This window comes from Leuciscus leuciscus (genome assembly GCF_965113295.1).
Source record: "Leuciscus leuciscus genome assembly, chromosome: 14".
Classification (NCBI taxonomy): Eukaryota; Metazoa; Chordata; class Actinopteri; order Cypriniformes; family Leuciscidae; genus Leuciscus; species Leuciscus leuciscus.
Window position 1 is genome coordinate 39,716,416 of NC_138738.1, and position 23,434 is coordinate 39,739,849.

The 23,434-nt window shown below is 40.4% G+C and overlaps 1 protein-coding gene across 1 annotated transcript; it reads left to right on the plus strand.

Annotated features, from left to right (window-relative positions):
* Positions 1-6,768: 6,768 nt before the first annotated feature.
* LOC309514002 (outer dynein arm-docking complex subunit 3-like) lies at positions 6,769-15,355 on the plus strand (the record flags this gene model as incomplete). Its single annotated transcript, XM_082190120.1, has 4 exons — positions 6,769-6,984; positions 13,687-13,800; positions 14,896-15,056; positions 15,154-15,355. Exons 1-4 carry the CDS (start codon positions 6,916-6,918, stop codon positions 15,353-15,355), a joined length of 546 nt encoding a protein of 181 aa, XP_082046246.1. The 5' UTR covers positions 6,769-6,915.
* Between the last annotated feature and the right edge of the window lie 8,079 nt (positions 15,356-23,434).

A 23,434-nucleotide genomic window follows, 5' to 3' on the forward strand; every position in this document is an offset into this window, starting at 1 on the left:
ATACCGAATCACAGTGGTTTGACACATGTCCAAATTTCGACAATGAGGTTGTTGTCACATCCCTCCCCAGATAGCAACATTGTTTCGGCCCAGATCCGGCCCACATATGGCACTTGTGGAATGCAGATCTGGCCCACATGCAGCGTGGAATGACGGCCCTTGGGTGGCCCACTCCTGTTTGCCAGATCTGGGCCACAAGCAGGCCATAGCAATGCCACATGTCAGCCAAGAGCAAAGAAATAAACCAGAACTGGACCTTATCTGAGCCACAAAGTCTGTGTGTATTAAATGTGGAGTCATTTAACAGTGATTGGTGTTTCCATCAGGCGCGTAGCCAGTAATGGGCCAGGGCGGCACTGGCCCGCCCACATTACTCACTGGCCCGCCCAGGCAAGTTTGATCAAAATACATTTTTAGTTTCTTTTTATTATTCAAATGTATTTAAGAAAATATATTAATATAAACCTGATTTATTGTTGACTGGTGTGTGTGTTTAATTTGTTTTCCGAATAAAATGGAACTGTTGAAGCAAGTTGTACAAACTCTCTCTCCGGAACGTAATTGGTTGCTATGGTTGCTATAGACTCTCTGGGCGGCGGGCTCTGGGCTAATTTTGGTAACTTAGCTGCTTTTTAGCCAAAAAGTTATTTGAAAAAAGAACTCTGTGACTCTTTGGACTATGATGAGACCATTTCTGTTTTCAGCACTAAACCCAGGCACTTACGTCTTGTTTTGTAGAATGAAAACAACAAAGGTAGGCCTGTTGTTTAACTAATTTCCTTAATTTTTGCCCGTGAAGTGATTTAACCCATTCAGACCCTGCGTCCATTACAATGGACATCACATGTCAACCCCCCTTTTTTTTTTACTTCTGGAGCATTTCACCTAGTTTAAAGCCTGCAGTCCATTAGATTGGACGCTTGTCATCCAATCAAATGGCAGTAAAGCTCTGCATGTAGTAATTATAAAAAAAAAAACACTACTTTGAAGAGAAGCATGTCAGCACTTCACTCCAAACACAGAAGCAAGCAACATTTTCTATGGTTTTATTTAAATTTTTTGATATGTTTGTCAGTATTTCATAGTTTGTATGTAAAATAGAAAGATTGAACTTATTAATTAAAGTTAAAAATCGATTGTAGAATTTCAAATTTTAAATCAGGATTTTTTCAAATGTGTCTGTCCATTAGAATGGACAGTGGGTTCAAAAGCCTGTTACTGAAATCACATTCCAGTAATTGAAGTCCAGTAATGCTGATTGAAATTTCTTATATAAAAAATCTATATCACAGTACCAATACATTTTTTTTACTTTTTCATATGCAGAATATATAGTTCTTGAAGTGCTTGAACATATAGCTGATGGAAGTATCTCAGATGTTGACTTTATGTGGAGTGATGATGAGGAAGATGGAGATGTAAGAAAAATATCCGTATTTAAAACTTTATAAAGTAAAATGACTAGCTTCCGGCGAAACTGTACAAAACATACAGATTTGACATAAATCTAAAGCGTAACTTGAAAATGAATCATTTTTCTTACACAAACGCATCGCTTCGCTTCAGAAGGCCTTTATTTACCTCCAAGAGCCGCATGGAGCACTTTTATCATGGATGGATGCACTTTTATGGACTTTCAACAGAAACAACCATTCACTGCCATTATAAAGCTTGGAAGCCAGGACATTTTTTAATATAACTCCGATTGTATTCGTCTGAAAGAAGAACAATGTCATACACCTAGGATGGCTTGAGGGTGAGTAAATCATGGGCCAATTTACATTTTTGGGTGAACTATCCCTTTATAGGTATAGTACACCCAAAAATTATATTTGTCATCACTTACTCATCCTTATGTTGTTCCAAATCTGTATGAGTTTCTTTATTCGGCTGAACACAAAAGAAGATATTTTGAAGAATGTCGGTAAATAGACAGTTGACAGTATAGCCATTGATTTCCATATTTTTTCCCATTATAGCCTATATTTCCTAATAACTACATATTATATTATGATATAATATTATCATTATTAGTAATTATTTTGAAAATTATAATAATATTTATCAGTAATGTATCAATATAGATATTACAGTACAACACCGTATAATTAATTACAGCAAAAGCAGATCAAATGACGAAATACAGTACAAATCCAGTAAAGTACTATTTGGTAGTTTACAGTACTGATCTTGTGTACTGTAAAGTGAATTACAGTAGTTACTGGAAATCGAAATACATGCATCATGCATGGCAACCGTGCTGCCATAATGTACTGTAGAAATACAAGAAATCGTTAACAGAGAAATTGTTTCAAAGATGCACACAGTAAATTACTCTAAAGTGAATGCGTTGATTGATTCCTAGGTTTATTTTGTTATAAATAAACAAATGTGCGATCTATAAAGCAAAAACCTTACAATTAAAGTTGAAATGTTGTAATGTTCAAGTTTTTGATCTAAAAAAAGAAAGATGCGCAAAGAAAATGACTCTAACATGACCATATTGATTGATTCTAAGATATTTAGTTTGTTACAAACAATGTGCAATCTATAAAACAAAAACCTCAAAATTAAAGTTGAAATGGTATACTGTTGGAAAGTTTTTGACCTTGAGAAAAAGCTTTAAGTATATACTAACAATTTTTATGTTTATTATTTAATTTTATGTTGGTACATTTTTGTGAAGTACACCTGTTTTGACCTGACGTCCATTGAAATGGACAAAAAAATTTACAATTAAAGCCAAACATTTTTAATTTTTTTTTTTTTTGTTCTCATTTATAGAAGCCTCATGAGCTGGGAAAATGTACTTTTATATTTTTCAGAAACTTAAAACATAATTCAGGTCTGAAGTGATTTAAGGCGAGACACGGCAGGCAAAAACATAGGGGTTTTTTTTCACTGGTCAATTTTGAGATTTTTGGCCATTTGTCTTCAATGCCTTCTTTCAGACTTGTGGTGAAAAAAAGTCCAAAATACACATTTTGGTCTTTATTTTACTACATTTTGTCTATTTGCGTCTGTAGATTTCTCCTAAATTCAACAAAAGTTGGCGTTCGCGTTCTAAATCAATATGTTGCTCCGCCATCGCTTCTGCACCCTTATTGCTGGTGGTTTTTCCAGCCTAATTACTGAGCTCTGTTGGTTGAACATGATGATTAGACAGTGTTTTGTTATTGCCTTTGCCGAATATTGCAAAATAAAGGTGTAACTGTTTTTGCAGTTTGTCTATTCTTTTTTTCTAATCTCTAAGGTTTAATTATTTAAGTCATTTTTTTTTTCTAGGAAAAACTATAGGCCCACTCACTTTTTCACTGGCCCGCCCAAAATACAATTTCTGCCTACGCCACTGGATATATGGTTCAAAGCTCACAAACATATTGGTGATACACCTTCTATTTCTCAGTTCTCTCCTATCTGGAGTAATGCACAGTTCACTCCGGGCAGGGCAGACGGCGGTTTAGTTTATAATATAATAAATATTCATAAAAATGCCTGGCGTCAATAAGCAAGCTATTCAGCGAAATGTTTCCGAGCTCCAGCGAAAAATTCAACTTCTGGGTAACTTAAGTTTTTTATTACAGATTTCGCCAATTAAGCTGAAACAGTTAACGTTAACTTAAAACCTGCTTAAATAGTCAGTAATATTGCGGCAGTAGTGGAATAATGAGTATTTCAATTGTTTTCTTATTATTGCTCTTATTAATAATGTATTCTCAAGGATGGCAATGTTGTGTTGTAATGTCAGCCTGGAGTTATTATATAGCAAAGTTGCTTCTATAGCTGTTTAATACATTTATATTACCTTTAAATTGAATAAAGAGCTCAGTAAAATTGTCTACAGAAAGTTAATATTGCATTAATTAAACCCAACTTCGCATGAATGTTTCTCTCTGTCCACTAGAGAGAGAAAGAAGCGCGAATTTCGAAAGCTCTCAGTCTGTCATCGAGAGGAACAGAGAAACCATCTGGCAGCTGAAACATGCGAATGAAAACATGCGCAAGAAACTGGCTGAGGTCAGACATTATGAACACACACACATATGTAATGTTAAAACATATCCATATCATTTAAGTCACGTTATAGCTGTATTTGATGCATATCTTGGTCTTGGTTGTTCCAGGGAGAGGAACAAGTAACCAAGGATGTTTTTCAAGACCGTGGGATGGAGAATGAATCATTTAGGAACATGCCCGTTAAGGTGAGGTTAAATGAACCTTTATATCAGTTATTTAAAAACCTTTTTCCACTTCTTTCACTTGTACTATCCAGTGGTTACAGAATCACCTGCATATCAGTTGTGGTTGACAGTCATTTTTGTTGTGCAGTCGGCTCTGACGGTGCTGGAGAAGGAGGTTTGTGATAAAGCGAAGAAGCTGAATGCTTTGAAACAAACCACTGACACACAGAGGCAGCGTTTGGAGGAGTTGAAGCGCCAGTACGAGAGCATGAAGCCTCTGCCTGACAACCAGGAACTAGACGAGGAAAAGGTAGAAATTGTCTCTTTTTTTTATTTTGAATGAACACTGGTGAATCTTACAATTTAAGAATTGTCCAGGTTTCCTCCCAAAATCGAAAGGAAAAAAAGCAGTAAGAATATTGAGCCTTTTTTTCCAGTCAAATCATTTTTGTCCCAATTTCTCCTTACTGTAATTACTGTAAACCATGCCCACAGTTTTATTATCACCATTATTATTATATAATCTAAACAATTCACGAGAATACGATTTTTTTGCACATCATAATGAGAATTAGAGTAAAGAAGGGAACTCTGCCATAAGTTTCCCTAAGTGGTCATTCTTCCATTGTAAATGCTCTTCTTCCTTCTCTCAAGTCTTTCGTCTTCCCCTCTGTCTTGATTAGTGGGAAGCAGAGTGTTTAGCCACCCTGTATCGATGAGCACAATTAAATATGTTAGTTCAAGCAAGAAAATGAATGAACTTGTGTGCTTGTTTTATAGAAATTGCGCATTCTGGAAAACAGATTGGAGGAAGCGCAGCTGAAACGTCATGAAGCAAAGAACGTAATGCGAGGATACCTCAAAGAGAAGGACAAACTACAGGTATCTGAGAAAGAACAGATGAACTGGTTCATGTACAGACTGACACAGCACACACACATAAACCCACACAGATGTGTATTATAAAGCATGATACCCCATATATTTAATGTTGAAAATTTAAGCAATCCAATGTATCCAATGACACTCATCCATACCATTCAAAATATATTCTTATAATAATCATAAATGTTTCTTGAGCACCAAATCAGCATATTAGAATGATTTCTGAAGGATCATGTGACACTGGGAATGAAGAATGGCTGCTGAAAATTCAGCTTTGATCACAGGAAAAAATTACATTATAAAATAGATTAAAATAGAAAACAGTTATTTTAAATTGTACAGGTGTGCATAAGAGACTTCTTTCATTAAAGGGTTAGTTCAGCTAAAATTGAAAATTCTGTCATTAATTACTCTTCATCTTCGGAACACAAGATTAAGATCTTTTTTATGAAATCTGAGAGCTTTCTGTCCCTCCATTGACAGCTACGCAACTACCACTTTCAAGCCCCAGAAAGGTAGTATAGACATCATTAAAGTAATCTTTTAAAAATATTTAAAATAAATATTCTTAATATTCTAATATATAATAATATTAAATATTGCGAAAAAAACAAACATAATTTACCACCTTATTTACAAAATATTAATCTCCAGCATGCGTTCATGCAACAACAACACACATGCGCCACGGTGCTTTTTCGGTGATTACTTATTCCCTTTCTGGGGCTTGAAAGTGGTAGTTGCATAGGCTGTCAATAGAGGGACAGAAAAATATCTTCATTTGTGTTCCGAAGATGAACGAAAGTCTTATGGGTTTGGAACCACATGAGGGTGAGTAAATAATGACAGAATTTTCAGTTTTGGGTGAATAATCCCTTTAAGATTAAAACTCTTAGCGACCCCAATCTTTTGAACAGCATCATGGTAAATAAACATTTATGATTATCCTCTTATTTGTTTCTTCAGGGAGACAGTTTTACATTTCAGCCACGGCTGGACAGGATGGAGGCAGAGATCCACCGGCAGACACAAGTGCTCAAAGAACTGCAGGTCACGAACGGTGACGCTCACTTCTCAAAGGATGCAGCCATGGTAAAGACAAAGCATTTAATAAATGATAAAAAAAAAACGGGTAACACTTTATTTTACAGTGTCCTTGTTACATATGTTACATGTACTTACAATAGTATTAACAGTTAATTATGCATAATTACATGCAACTAACCCTCAATCAAACCCTAATCCTAACCCTATAGTAAGTACTTGCACTTAATTAATATTACTCAGTACTTAAATATATAATTACACTGTAACAATGACACCGTAAAATAAAGTGTAACCAAAAAATGTAATGAGATAATAAAGCAAGCATACGTGTAAGTGTGCCATGGTAAAGGTTGTGCAAGTAATGCTTCTCGTAAAGAGTAGGGGTGTAACTCCGGTGTCCTGCCCAAATTCCCTCCATTGGCCTTTATCAATCATGGCCTACGAATAAGAATCCTCATGCTTTCAAATGGCTTTATCACTCTCTCTCCTCTCCACCTATAGCTGGTGTGTGGTGAGCGCACTGGCGCCATTGTTCTGACAGTGGATGCTGCACACTGGTGGTGGTTGAGGGGAGAGCGCTCTATAAATGCCTCATTTCATTAAGATGTGTGTGTGTGTGTGTGTGTGTGTGTGTCCAGGCTGAGCTGCAGCTTCAGGACGAGAAGGTGTGCAGTAGGGCCGCAACGACGCGTCGAAGTCATCGATTACGTCGACTATGAAAATACGTCGACACGCATGAAATGCGTCGACGCGTAATTATTTACGTTTAAATATCGAGTAATGGCGGCTTCTGCTCCCTCTCATGGTGAAAATGACAGACCACGATCATCCAAAGTATGGGAATACTTTACCACTACGGCCGAACAGAAAGGTGCTTTCACTATGCAAACTATGCCCCATTCGGTGACAATAAAATGGACTTTAATTTATAACTTAAACTTAAATCTGTTAACGAAGCTTTCATTTGCCAGTTTTTAAAAGTTGTGTATGCACATGTAGACTAGAGACCTGCACTCCCGCGGGTCACAACGCAACAGAGTGCGGCGCGGGAGCCGGGAACATAGATCTGATGGCCGGGCGCGGGCGGTAATGCACTCGTGTGTGTGCTGGTTGCGGGAGAATAAAACGATTCGCGGAACTCCCGCAAAATAGAATTATCTATACATTGAACATCTAAAAACGAATAAATTGTCATTCATCTGTTTGACAAAAGCAACAAGAACAACTAAAACAAAATAGAAACGATTTACAGGCCAGAGTCTCTATCTATTTATAACATGTTTGCAGCGTTGAACAATGTAGCCAATCACAGACATATGTGTTGATTTCTTGAACGCCAATCAGATGCATTTATGCTAGAATCCCCTCACCGCTCAAAATGGACTTTTTGTTCAGTGCTGAATTCTGCATACTGGCAAATCATCTGATTATAGCAAACAAAGTGTAGATATTATGAAAGATTCATTGTGCAGCCAGTTTCATTGATAATAACAGAGTTAATCTGTGAGATCGCGATGAACTGAGATGTCAGCTTTTTAGGAATTATTAAGGGAGAAATCCGTCCTGCGCAGGTCTCTAATGTAGACTTTAAAAACAAACGACTAACGTTATATTAACATTAACAGTAGCCTATAGGCTGCAATCTAGTGTATGTGAACCTTTTTGCAGATAAACACAAGTGCATTTTCGGACAAGTTAATTGAGTAAATCATACTCCCACTACGGTAATTAATAACAGATTATAGTAAACTGTTAAAATATGTTCATTAATGTCCTCAGTTGTATATTAAGAATGTAATGCAGTACTGTTCTGTATTGTGCATAAGCCACAGGGGGGCACTAAGGTGCAGGCTAAAGAGGACGCGTTTGTATTATTGTTTGTTTGTCCCAAATGTTTCACCGTATTAAGGCTGTCTGACCGTGAGACTGATGTGTCTGCAGCTCGTGAAATAAATATGCCGAAAACGGCTAAAGATGGCTCATCTCTATCGTCCACTCTTTTCCTCCGAATGCAACGTCAGCTGCATTAATATAGTCACATAACTTAACAGGTTATGGGCCCAGGAAGTCGTTCGGAAGAAAGTTCGTTGTTTTCCACCGTTTAGAAAGTCGCAACGGACCGCGTGCTAACGGACTACTGAAAAAAAAAAAAAAAAAAAAGAATAACTTAAGCTAACATGACGGAACAACGAAGGAGGTTGCCTCGACTGACGTTCGACGGAGATGAGACTAAGTATGAGCTTTGGGAGACCAAAATGTTGGGACATTTTCATTTATCAGGGCTAAAGGACACGGTGCTGAGAGAACCGGTGTCAGAAGCCGAGATAGCAGCAGATGAAAAGAAAAACGCGGACGCGTATGCAGAGTTGATTTTGCTTCTAGATGACAAAAGTCTATCATTAGTTATGAGAGATGCGCCCAACAATGGAAGAAAAGCTTTGGAAATATTGAGAGAGTATTATGCAGGGAGGGGAAAGCCCCGTATAATCAACTTGTACACCACGTTGACATCGCTTCAGAAGGCAAATGATGAAAGTGTAATGGACTATATCATCAGAGCCGAAACCGCCATCACAGCACTACGGAACGCGGGTGAAACGTTAGGAGACGGACTGCTAGTTGCTATGGTCTTAAAGGGTTTGCCTGAGAGTTTTAAGCCATTTGCAATACATGTGGCACATGCAGACGATAAAATCACGTTTGCAGAATTCAAGACTAAACTACGTAGTTTTGAAGAGACAGAAAAGATAAAAGCAGCTGAATCAAGCGACAGTGTAATGAAGACTCAAGGGAAAACCGGACGGCGACCCGCCAAGACGAGCGCACGTGGCTGGATAAAAGACGACGCAGAGCTGGTGTGTTTCAAGTGTGGCACCAAAGGCCACCGAGCAAAAGGATGTCGACAGAAAACCTGGTGTAGTCTCTGTAGAAGTGACACACACAAAGACGCCACGTGTAGGCGTAAGGACAAGGACAGTAAGAGTAAAAAGGATGGAGCGAGTAAAGCCTCAGAAGACGCCGAGGACTACGTGTTCAAGATGAGAGACGGAGGGGCCGGTACCCAGCGGCAGCCGCCATACAGCATCCAGGAGAGGGGTCTGATGGTGGACACGGGGGCTACCTCTCATATCATCACGGACATAACCATGTTCAAGAGCTTCGACTGCGCGTTCAGGCCAGAAACGCACAGTGTCGAGCTGGCAGACGGCACCCGGTGTAGCGGGATCGCTCAGCGGAGGGGAAATGCTGAGGTTTCCCTCATCGACAGCAGAGGACAGCGACGCAAGGCGGTGCTGAAAGACGCTTTGTTCGTACCGTCGTACCCCCAAAGCATCTTCTCAGTGAAGGCAGCGACCACCAGTGGGGCTACGGTTGTCTTTAAAGAAGATAAAGACGCCCTGATAACCAGAGACGGTACCAGGTTTAACATTCACGTATACGGCAGGTTGTATTTTTTGCACACTGAAGCTGAGTCTAATGATAAGTGTAACGCATGTCATGACATACAGACATGGCACGAGATATTGGGCCACTGTAACTATGACGATGTTTTTAAGTTGCAGAACGTCGTTGAAGGTATGCAGATCAAGGGCAAAACAGGCAGACCCGAACAAGGGTGTGAGGTGTGTATACAGGGAAAATTTGCCCAAACCAGAAATAGGGACCCTGATACCAGAGCAAAGGCTCCCTTACAGATGGTACACACAGACCTCGCAGGTCCAGTAGCCACTGAGTCAATAGATGGTTACAAATATGTGCAGTCATTCACTGATGATTACTCAAGCGCAGTATTTGTATATTTTCTAAAGAAGAAAAGTGACACTGTACAGGCTACGGAAAAGTTCCTAGCAGATGTGTCCCCATACGGGAAAGTGAAGTGCATCAGATCCGATAACGGAACGGAATTTACATGTGGTGATTTTCAAGCGCTGTTGAGGAAAAACAAAATCAGACATGAAACGTCAGCTCCGTATTCCCCGCACCAAAACGGAACTGCAGAGAGGGGTTGGCGTACTCTTTTTGAGATGGGTAGATGTATGATAGTTGAAAGTGTACTACCAAAGCAGCTATGGCCCTACGCAGTACAAACAGCAGCAATGGTACGCAACAGGTGCTTCAACAGGCGTACAGGGCAGACTCCTTATGAGTCGTTGACAGACAAGAAGCCTAATGTATCTAAGATGCAAAAGTTTGGATCTGTATGCTATACTTACAAACAGGAAAAGGGAAAACTTGACTCCAGATGTGACATGGGGCGTTTTGTAGGTTACGATAAGAACAGCCCGGCTTATTTGGTGTATTACACAGATACAAACAAAGTTCAAAAACACAGGCTAGTGAAGTTTGTGAGCAAGGCAGCTGTGGAAAAACAAACACAGACGGGTGAGCCAGATCTAAGCGACGACTATGACAATGTGAGACCCCTGACTTGCGAGACCACACAGAGTAGGAGTACAGAAAATGTTCCAGAGCCAAGTGTATGGAGTAGAAGTGCTCATAGTGGTAGTCCAGGGACAGAAACAAGGTCTAGTGACCATAATCAAGCACAACAGAGTGTGACAAGTGGTGAACCCGAGAGTAGGAGGTATCCGGCTAGAGAGAGAAGAACACCGAGTTACTTAGATGACTTTGTAACTGAAGACAGTGATAATGACGGGGTTCATATCACGGTAGACTATTGCTGCAGAGCCGTGTGTGGCATTCCACAGACTTATGGGGGAGCAATGGGGTCAGCTAACTCAAAAGAATGGGTAAAAGCCATGGATGAGGAAATCCAGTCCCTAAACGAGAACAAAACCTTTACCCCGACAACACTACCAATAGGCAAGAAAACAGTGGGGGGTAGATGGGTTTACTCCATCAAAACCGATATAGATGGAAAAGACAAATATAAAGCAAGGTTTGTAGCTAAGGGTTACAGCCAGAGAATGGGAGTAGATTATGGGGAGACGTTTTCACCCACTGCAGACTTGACGAGTGTTAGGGTTGTGCTACAGAAAGCAGCACAGGAGAATTTACTCCTACACCAAATGGACGTGAAAACAGCGTATTTGCACGCTCCCATAGACTATGAGATCTACATCAATCCACCAGAAGGCTATCAAGAGAAAGAGGGTATAGTTTATAAGCTAGAGAAATCGCTTTATGGTTTAAAACAATCCGGGCGAAATTGGAATAGGGTTTTGCACGATTGCCTAACTGAGGATGGTTTTAAACAAAACCCAGCTGACCACTGTGTTTATGCCAAAGAGTCAAAAGAAGGGAAGGTGATCACCATCATATGGGTCGATGATTTGATCATTGCAGCGAGTGATAAAGAGAGACTGAAAAATGTGAAAGAGATGCTTGCAGAAAAGTTTAAAATGAAAGATCTGGGCAAACTTAAACATTTTCTGGGTATCGATTTTAGTCAGTCAGATGGGTGTGTAAAGATGTCACAGGAAAAGTACACTAACAAGATACTACAGCGTTTTAATATGCAAGACTGTAGAGCAAGAGAAACACCCTGTGAGCAAAAGCTAGAATATACTGAGGATGCAGTAAAGATGGAAGATGTCAGGATGTACAGAGAGGCTGTGGGAAGTCTTATATATCTGACTGTTTGCACCAGACCAGATTTAAGCTTTGTTGTGAGCAGGTTGTCACAATTCTTTGCTGAGCCTACAGAGGAACAGTGGGTCACTGTGAAGCATGTACTTAGGTATCTCAAAGGCACAGCAGAGAAAGGGTTAAGTTTTAGGAGAAATGACAGTGAGAAACTAGGTATACAGGCCTACAGTGATGCCGACTGGGCAGCGGATACCAATGACAGACGCAGTACCACAGGATACTGTGTGAGCCTAAGTCAGAACAGTTCTCTGATCTCGTGGAAGACTAGAAAGCAGCCTACTGTTGCGCTATCCACATGCGAGGCGGAATATATGGCACTGGCATCAACCATACAAGAGTGTCTATACCTAGAACAGTTACTGGGAGGTATAGATAACTATAAGTACACACAAACTATAGTACATGAGGACAATCAGGGAACAATCGCTCTCGCCAAAAACCCTGTAAACAGACGAAAATGTAAACATATTGACATAAAGTATCACTTTATCAGGTCTACTGTGAATGAGGGAAGAGTGACTTTGATGTATTGTTCTACCGATAACATGATTGCTGATGTAATGACCAAACCTGTAAATAAGTTGAAACTGAAGAAGTTTGCAGGTACTCTTTTTGGAGATTGATATGTGTATGACAGGAGTCCACATTCATTGTGTTTTTTTTTTGTGTTTTTTTTTAAAGAGTATAGCAATCTGAGTACAAGTGGGGGTGTTAAAATATGTTCATTAATGTCCTCAGTTGTATATTAAGAATGTAATGCAGTACTGTTCTGTATTGTGCATAAGCCACAGGGGGGCACTAAGGTGCAGGCTAAAGAGGACGCGTTTGTATTATTGTTTGTTTGTCCCAAATGTTTCACCGTATTAAGGCTGTCTGACCGTGAGACTGATGTGTCTGCAGCTCGTGAAATAAATATGCCGAAAACGGCTAAAGATGGCTCATCTCTATCGTCCACTCTTTTCCTCCGAATGCAACGTCAGCTGCATTAATATAGTCACATAACTTAACATAAACACATTTCCTAAATAGGCCTGTGTATCTTACATTTTTTTCAATAGTACCATTAGTTAAAAATAAAGTTTAAAATGCTTCCTGTTCGCATATTTCATAATAAAATGACAATTACCCTTTCTGAAAGAATATTTTTTTTGTCATCATTCATAGATTTCATGTTAAAATAATATACAGATGCACTACCCTCTTCAAAATACAGCTGATATATTGTTGTACTTATTATTTATTGGAAAGTTTGCCAATGGATAAATCAGCTAATCCCAAAAATAATCATTAGATTAATCGGAAAAATAATCGTTAGATTAGTCGACTAATCGAAGAAATAATCGATAGATTAATCGACAACAAAAATAATCGTTAGATGCAGCCCTAGTGTGCAGAGAGCGCAGAAAGCGAGAGAAAATCCTCTCCCTCTACAAGAAGCAGCAGGAGGAGAGGATTGCTCAGGCAAAGGAGAGGAAGAGAAGAGCGAGCATCATCAATCACACATCAGATAACAATGTAATACTCTAATAAGCATAAAGATATGTGTGTCATACTAATAGCACTTCTCATGTGAAGTGCACAGGAGACTGGACTCGCAATTGATGTTAATAGAGCTTTGTGTTAGCATGCTGCAAAGCTCACAACAATAAAATAAAATAGACAATTCAACTATTTATAAGTATATACACTTCCGGTCAAAAGCTTGGAATAATTACGATATTAAGTCTCTTATGCTCACCAAAGCTGCATTTATTTGATGAGAAATAAAGTAATGTTGCGAAATATGTTATTACAATTTAAAATAACTGTTTTCTATTTAAGTATATAATTTATGCCTGTGATGCAAAGCTATATTTTCAGCATCATATACAGTCTTCAATGTCACATGATTCTTCAGAAATCATTCTAATATGGATTTGGTGCTCAAGTAACCTTTCTTATTATTATCAATGTTGAAAAATAGCTCCCCGACGAGCTGAGCAGCGAGGCCAACGCAGTAGAAGAAGTGGAAGCCATCTCTCCTTTTGAGGAAGCTTTCCAGCAAATCAGAGAGGCCACTGGAGTCACAGACCCACGGGTGAGGACACACAACACAACATTCAACTGTTTTCAGTGTGTTAGGGGAGTAACAGTTTAGGACACAAGGACCAGATGTTTGAAAGAAGACCCCGGAGTCAGAATTATAATAAATTAAAGAAAAGTTTTACTGAAGATAGTTTGCAGTTTCATCAGCAGAAGTTCAGCTTCAAGACTCACACAGTAGTTCGTAGGCCGCCCCACTTACAGTTACAAAGATCACAGCAGTTATATCCTACACCACACACACACACACAGCAGTTATACCCTTCACCAAGGTCTAAGCTACGTCCTTTATTCAGGTTGCAGTTTCTGATTGGCTAAGAAATAGATAAACATAGTAATTTTCCACACATATACATATAGACGGAAGCATATCTCTATCGATTATGCCGCTGACACTCAGACCCTGAAGTTAGACACGTCGTGACCTTCCAGGTCACAGATCTGCATTGCTGGGCGCCAGCATGTCCAGAACAATAACTCAGTCAATCTCCAATAATGCCAGTGGTTCCTTAACCTGTAACCAAGAAGACTAACACACACACACACACACACACACACCGACACACAGCTTCTCTAAGGTTGGATTTGGCCAGGCTCTAACTATAAACAGGAGAGTCCTCTCAAAACATCAAGATAATGCATTCTTTCTCTCAAGGAGAGCTACACTTTAGTCTAACTGGAAAGTAAGGCTTTAACAAAGAAATGGTCCCTTAAACTATTGGCTTCAATGACCCTATGTTTTAACACGTTGAAGACCTTTCTCAAACACAAAACAAATCCATATTTCATTTCTGGAAGCCGGGCTAAATGAGCAAGCACTGTTACTGCATTCAGATATCAAACACAGACATTAAAGAATACATGAAAAGAACATTTCAGTAATCACACTGGTAACTTCTATAACAAAGTAAAATCCCCAGAGAAGTCATTTAACTCATTTGATATTTAGAAGGAAAAATATTGATGAATACCTTGATTATAATCACTCATTACATATACATTGAAGTATATTATAGATTACTCCTTGTTAAGCAATGTTTATTCTGTTCTTGTGTTAAGCAATGTGTATTCCTGATTTCTCTTGTAATAGGAACTAGTGGGCCTGTTTATCTCTCGGAGAAAAACACAGGAACGTTTGTTGAAGATGAAGGCAGAAAATGAGAGTTTGCTGCTTCCACTGAAGGAAGAGAGGAATATGCTTCAAACTCAGCTTCAGGATATGAAATACTCAGTAGAAACTGAACTCTCAAGGTAAGAGCAGACATTGTAGACAGTGTGAATATGATATCACTTCACATTCTCTGTTATTGTGACTGAATAGTAACATAACATTATTGTCCTCGGTCAGCTCTCTGCAGGTTTGTGAGCTTCAGCAGCAGCTTGAGCAGACGCAGCAGCGCCGTGATGCAGCTAAAGATCGTCTGTACGGACTCAAACATGCACTGAACGCTGCCAAAGCAGGAGTGAAGCACCTCAGTGAAAAACTTCAACACATACCACTGGTACTAATGAATCTTGTCAAATACATAAACCCCCTGGTTTCAGGGTAAATTCAACCCAGGGTCCTTTGCACCATGACCTCAAGCATTCCATGGGTGTTTGGCTTGAGGTCATGGTGCAAAGGACCCTGGGTTGAATTTACTCTGAACCATCCCTTTAATTTTATGAAGAATACTTTCTGTGCACCAAAAAAAACAAAATGGACAGTAATGATTAGTCAAGTTGCTGTTATTGTATTTTGGCTTGTAGAAGATTTGTAACTAGTGAAACATTGACTGTTTTGTTTACTTTAGGAATATATGTCATATTTTACTTTTTTGGAAGTTGTAAAATAACGCTTACTAATATTACTAATATGTTGTTTATTTCATGACCCTTTGCAGTTCCTTGCCAAGATAGCAGAAGATCTACCCAAGTTTAACACGCGCATTCTGTTCCGTGAGGACCAGAAACAGGACTCTTTTGATGGTGAGACACTAGCTCATATCACCATGGAATCTCATTTCTGCCACATAAGAAAAAAAATCATGCTTTGGTGAAATACCAAGTCATAATTATGAGATAAAAAGTCTAAATGTTTTATCACAATTATGATTTTTTTTCTATAACTTTTTGTTTTCATTTACTCTTTTTATGTTATAATTTACTTTTTATATTTTAATTAAAACTTTTTGTAATTGTGACTTTTCCTGACAATTTAAATTTTTATGCCATAATTGACTTTTTATCTCATAATTTCAACGCTTTGTAATACTTATGACTTTTCTTGATCATTTAAATTTGTTATGCCATAACTGACTTCTTATCTCATAATTATTGCTTAATGGCGGAAATGGGCTTCCATACATGTGTCCTATATCTGAATTAAGCTTTTTGGGGCGTGAAGTCACACATATCATATAGTAAAAAAAAAACTCCTCAATAAAAAATCCTACTTGATATATTTACAAATAATTTTTAGCTTGAAAAATATATTTTATCATTCATCGAGGTATAAATAAAATATGCTATTAGTTTTTACTTGATGGTTACACCACATGACATTTGTTAAATTTAAACTTCTTGTTGAACATAAAAGCCATATGAAATCAACACGGATACAAATATTACATACAGTATATCTAAGAACTTGGCATACTGTATGTGTTTAAAACTTTTTTTCCCATTATACTTCTTTATCTTGGGCACTCTGATTTTCATTTTGCACCAGTGATCACTGATTTGTGAACTTGGAAAGCTCTTGACCAGGAACGGCCATGTGTTTTTTGATGTACACAGTTCAAAAGCTCCCTCTTATCAAGATGTTCACCTGTGCTGTTCTGATTTAGTTCCATTCCTTAATCTGTACACTGTGTGGAAGTTAAAGCTCACCCTTCTGTTGTACAGAGTGGTGGTGGATTTGTTAATGTCTCAAAGGCCAGATCACGTTTACGTGTGATTGTGTGTGTGACTGAGAGACTGGCCTACTGGTACATGGGAACTATGAATGCTGTTGATCCATATGGAACAATAACAGAACTATTACGTTTAGCAGACAGAGGTGACACACACCTAACACACCTGGATGTCTTTTCTGTCAACAGATGAGGACAACAGGAGCAGTGATGAGGATGTCATCACCCGTGTCAAGCTGAAGCAGCAGTCGGAGTCAATCATTGACCAAGCAACCATTGACCAAAGACTTGCATTACAAAGAAGAAGGGCAAACTGATCAACCTTGATCCATTAGCACCTGCACTAAGCCATTCGGCTGTACACTAAGCCATCTTCTTCAAAAAGTTGACATTTTGGTTTTTTTGGTGCACAGAAAGTATTCTTCATAAAATTAAAGGGATGGTTCAGAGTAAATTCAACCCAGGGTCCTTTGCACCATGACCTCAAGCATTCCAGGGGTGTTTGGCTTGAGGTCATGGTGCAAAGGACCCTGGGTTGAATTTACTCTGAACCATCCCTTTAATTTTAATTTTACATTCAAATGATGCATGCATGAAATGTCTGAGCATTCCTCTTGGTCTCTGGCAGATGAAGGGTCCGACACCACAGCTGACTCCAGACTCAGAAGAACAAACACTGCAGCTGTTGTCTGAGGCTGAGCAGAAACTGATGCTGCTGAAGGAGGAACTACAGGGCAAAGATCTGGCAACCATCCTGAAGGAGATAGAGGAAGAGGAGGTGAGGAACAATGATTAGTCAAGTTGCTGTTATTGTATTTTGGTTTTTTTCAAAGAAATGGTCCCTTAAACTATTGGCTTCAATGACCCTATGTTTTAACACGTTGAAGACCTTTCTCAAACACAAAACAAATCCATATTTCATTTCTGGAAGCCGGGCTAAATGAGCAAGCACTGTTATTGCATTCAGATATCAAACACAGACATTAAAGAATACATGAAAAGAACATTTCAGTAATCACACTGGTAACTTCTATAACAAAGTAAAATCCCCAGAGAAGTCATTTAACTCATTTGATATTTAGAAGGAAAAATATTGATTAATACCTTGATTATAATCACTCATTACATATACATTGAAGTAACAATGTCTCTCACAATCCCTGTGAAGAAAATGAATGTTTAGCCCATAAGCAGCTTTAATGACAATATGAAGTCCTTCAGTGGAGCTCAAACCTTCTCAGTGTTGATTACAGGGTTTCCCACACATTCATTAATTTGTGGCGGCCCGCCACAATACCAACGCTGACCGCCATGGATTGATTCCGATTTTTTTTACTATTTTAATATGGGTAACATTTTATTTTATTGTAGAGCTGCGCGCAGCTTGCTCCCTCCTCCCTCTCTCTCACAAACTGACAACGGAGGCACGACTAGCCCCCTCCTCTTCGAGCACGATCTGAATCAAAACATGAGCATGCGTTAGTTAGAGGACGGATTGTTGCCGGTGCTTAATGCTTATTCCCCCAGCGAAGCCGAAGATTCCAGAATCAATCCGGAGTTGAATGGTTAGTATTGTAGTAAACCTTTCTATTTTTAAGAGGTTTAACCAAATTTTCTGGAGGACAGAGGGTACATCACACACCAGACTTTATGGAAATAATCACTTTATTGACAAGTTAATTTAGAAAAATATACTCATTATGTAAAGCAGCATTTAAAGAAGTTGAACAAACATTTACTCAGTACGCTCCCACTAAGGCAAACGGCGATACACAAGTGAAACTCCAAAAACGTCACTACACTGCACTCCAGTGGTTATCCTCAGCCCCGCACGGCACAATAGCAATCGTGATCAAACAGCAAGCAGTTTATCAAGTGGAAAAATCAGCACGTCCCCAGTCCAGCGTACCCGAAGTATAATGTCCATATAACGTCTAAAACTCTGAAACCACAACAGTCACACTCACACTACACATGATATATTAAAATATAAACCACTTCCCCGTTTCCAGGAGACAAGACCCCATCCCGAGGTCTAGGGAAAGGAATCAGCCGTGCCGAATTTGTCCACAGAGACAGCACGCGCTCTTCTTCAAGTTATTCCCGTCCCACAGTCGCAGCGATTAATCATAATGGAACTGGCATTAATTAGTCCTCTTTGTGCAGCACGTTTCTCTTTGGGAATCACAATGTCTCTTTGTGCAACGCAGCTCTTAAAACCGCTCCGGGAACATGTGGCCAGCGCTCCTACACCCGTCCCACTATTATCTAACTACACCGATACAATCTATCTAGCTATCTTCGTTGCCGGACAAACCCTAACGGTCTCGAGCAACACCAAGCGTCCCCATTTATTTGCCGAGCGCGGAAAAGCCAGTCACGTTCACCACTGTCGAGAGCCCATTCTCTCACCTCTCCTCTCTTAAATATCCTCTACTCCAGGTGAAATCAATTATCCCTGCCTTCAGTCAATACGACAAAGTGCTGCAGAAAGGTTCAAATGGGCGGCAAAGCCGAACACAAAGATAAATCCCCACATTCATCACACTATCCCCTCCCCTCGGGTAGACCGGACTCGTCCTCGAGTCACATCAAATTATAATCCTTAGACCAAGCTGGTGGTCTCCGAGAACGAGCTGGCTGCATCCTTTGTGGACATAGCTCTGGAAGGGAGCCTCCAACTTCCATCCTCTGGTGCCCACTCTCCTGCTGCATCTCACCTAAACCGGTGTCCACAGGAGCAGGATTTACATTTCCCCTGGAAAGACCACCTTCCACAGAAGACTTCGATAGTGGATTTCCTTCGATGCTAAATGCAGCAGGCTTCTCTCTTGTCTGGACAGCCTCTGGAACAGCAGGTTGATGATACCCCCATATGAAATCATGTCCTTCTGCACGGCTTTGGACCTCCGGGTGTCGTTCAGCAGCCCGGTCCACAGGAGTAATTTGGTCATCCTGCCCCATAGATTCTGAAACAGAACAAGCAACATAAGGTTTCATTCGATTGAAATGCACAACACTCTCAGAACCCCCCTCTGAGAGCTGTACTCTATACAGCACATCCGACACCCTTTCTAAGATTTTAAATGGCCCCTTAAATCGTCTCTGCAACTTAGGACACACACCCCGTTTACGAGCTTTGTTTTGAATCCAAACTAATTCACCAACTACATAATAGTGGAAATTTGCTCGAAAATCAGCACATGTCTTCTGTCGCTGAGACGCTTGACTCTGATGCCTTTTTACTGCTTCTACCACTGTAGATAAACTTTCTGCTACTCCAGCCACATATTCATTTACAGACTGAAATTTCTGCATATTATCTACTCCCAACATAATATCCACTGGAAGGACCATCTCCTGCCCGAATAACACCTTATACGGTGTAAACCCAGTGCTTGTCTGCACACTACTACGATAGGCCATCATCACATATGGCAGCAACCTATCCCAGTTCATCTGATTTTCATCCACAAACAATGAAAGCATTGATAATAAAGTGCGATTAAACCGTTCTATTAGCCCGTCAGATTGAGGGCGATACGGAGAAGTACGAGACTTGTTTATTTGCAGCAATCTACACAACTCCTTAAACAGGTTAGACTCAAAGTTTCTCCCTTGATCCGAATGCAAACTCCGCGGTACTCCATACCGGCACACCCACTCCTCTACCAACACTCTAGCAATGGACTGAGCCTCTTGATTAGGAAGAGGGAATGCTTCGGTCCATTTAGAAAAATAATCACCAATAATTAAAATATACTTATTTTTATTTAGAGTCTCTGGTAATGGGCCCAGTATATCTACAGCCACACGTTCATATGGGCGGGATACAACAGACATCTGAAGAGGGGCACAAGGGGCCTTTCCATGAGCCTTTCGAGAAGCGCAATCATGACACTCACTACACCCTTTTTTAACATCCCCAAACCACCCAGGCCAATAAAAACGATCCTTCACCTTAGCTTGTAACTTATGGATCCCTAAATGCCCCCCAGTGGATGTATTATGCAGCATGGACAACACCCCTGGAACCAGACTTCTAGGCAAAACCACCTGTATTGCCGAAACAGCGTCGGAATTTGCTGGAGGTATCCTCACCAACCGCTGATTCTGGATCTGCAATTGGTCCCACACTGGCAAATACTTAACAAGGGCAGGGTTTAGCTCAGCTTCCCTACAATCATCCCCTGACCCATTTTTCAACTGAATAAGCAGCCGAATATTTGGGTCCTCTTGCTGAGCCTTAACCAAATCATCTTCGATCTCCTGCATTTCCCTTATGGGACCCCCCATTCCATCAGCCTCACTCACTGCTCGAACTACTGTAACTTGTACCTTAGACTGAGGGAAATTACCACTCTCCTCCCTGTTGCTTCCACTCCCAGATCCGGGGAGCCTTGAGAGAGCATCAGCATTGGCATGCTGCTTCCCCGGTCTATGAATGATCTTATATTGAAAGTTGGCCAGTTGCTCTAACCAGCGAGCCAACTGCCCCTCCACCCCACTGAAGTTATGCAGCCAGCGCAATGAACTATGATCAGTTCTCAACAAAAACTCCCTCCCAAGCAAGTAATGTTTAAAGTGCTTTGTAAAAGTTACCACACTAAGCAGCTCCTTCTTTGTGGTGGCATACTTCCGTTCTTGTTTAGTCAAAGCTCTACTAGCATACGCCACCACCCGCTCCAAACCCCCATCCTCTTGAGACAATACAGCCCCGATTCCCACATCACTGGCATCAGTGTCTAAAATAAATGGCTTTTTAGGGTCTGGATAGGCCAAAACGGGAGCACTAATAAGACTAGCTTTTAATTGTTGAAAGGCCTCTTGACAGTCCTCCCCCCAACCAAATCTTTTTCCCTTTTCGGTGAGCTGATGTAAAGGGCGAGCAATCTCAGCAAACCCTTTAATAAATCTTCTATAATAGGAGGCTAATCCTACAAAACTTCTCACCTCCGTCTGGGTTTTAGGTGTAGGCCAAGCCCGTACTGCTTTTACCTTAGATGGATCTGCCATTACTCCCTCAGAAGATATCACGTGACCCAGGTATTGCACTTGGGAGGAAAAAAGGGTACACTTGGAAGGTTTAACCTTAAGATTAGCATGACGAAGTTTCAAAAGAACCTCATCCAACCTCTGAAGATGCTCTTGAAAGGTTCGCCCAAAAACAATGATGTCATCTAGATACACTAAACAAGTGGTCCACTGCAGGTCAGCCAAAACAACATCCATCAGGCGTTGAAAAGTGCTTGGAGAGTTACATAACCCAAAACTTAAAACGTTAAATTCAAATAAACCCTGACGAGAAATGAATGCAGTCTTAGGTCTATCCTGAGGGTCCACCTCCACCTGCCAGTAGCCACTTGCCAAGTCTAAAGTAGAAAACCAACAGGCATTTGTTAGGCTATCGAGAGCATCGTCAATCCTAGGGAGGGGATATGCATCCTTCCTTGTAACGTCATTTAGTTTACGATAATCTACGCAAAAACGAAGACTGCCATCTTTTTTTCTGACCAAAACCACAGGTGCTGCCCACGGACTACATGATGGACGAATAATGTCATTATCTTGCATCTGTTTTATCTGCTCAACAACCTCCTGCTGGAGGTGCAAAGGTACACGCCGAGGGGGCAATTTAACAGGCTGTGCAGAGCCAGTATCTATTTTGTGCAAAGCAAGATGAGTTCTCCCCAAATCATTATCCCCCTTACTGAATACAGACGCATTACGATGTAATAACTCCGCAATTGCCCGCATCTGACTAGAATTAAACCCCCGATCCTTCAACCCAAAATGTGACACTAAATAGTCTACAGTCAAAGGAGGGGAGGAAATTGACTCATTCACTTTGGTAGTCAACGCACTATCCCCTACCTCTACATCGGGAAAAAAAGTGCCAATCTTCATATTTTGCTTTAAAACACAATTATCTTCTGACACATTAATGACTCGCACTGGCACAACCCCTTCCTCAACCTTACAAACCACTCGAGCTACCAAAACGTCACATGTTGGGAGCATGATGGAGAAAGGCTCCACCATACCCTCATAATGTTGTGGAAGAAGTCCTTCTACTTTACCAGGTACAATAGCTTCAGTACGAGGAGGAATCATAATATCTGCCTGCACCCTAACTACCTTAGGTTGTCCACTACCATCTTCACTAAACAAGGGGAGCTTCTTTAACCGGCAACATTTTTCACCCAGATCAATAACTGCCCCAAATTTGGAAAGAAAGTCTGTACCCAACAGTAATTCTTGGGGGGTAACATCAGCCACCAAAAACTCAGCGACAACAGCCAAAGAATCAAATTGACATACAGTCTGCCAACGACCCAAAATTACCATTTCTCCACCATTCGCCACAGCTACTCTGCCCTGATATCCATCTAAACAGGACCCCCCATTAGTTACTTTTAGCCAAAACTGCTTGGGTACAATAGAAACCTGTGCACCAGTGTCAATCAATAAACGTGTTTCACACCCACCTACTTTACCAGTCAGAAAAACTCCAGCATCGGTTGAAGAAACTGAGGCCAATTTATCAGACACAGTCGTGGGGGCAGACATTTGGCCTGTTGTGCCCGCCCCCTCTAGTTTCCCTGCAAATAAGGGCAATTTCTGCGCAAGTGTCTAGTACAACCGCATTCCCAACATGCTTCGGTCCGAAAACGGTCCTGTGGCTCAGATGAATTTTTCAGAGGAGTGGTGCGTGCAGACTTCACCTGTATATCC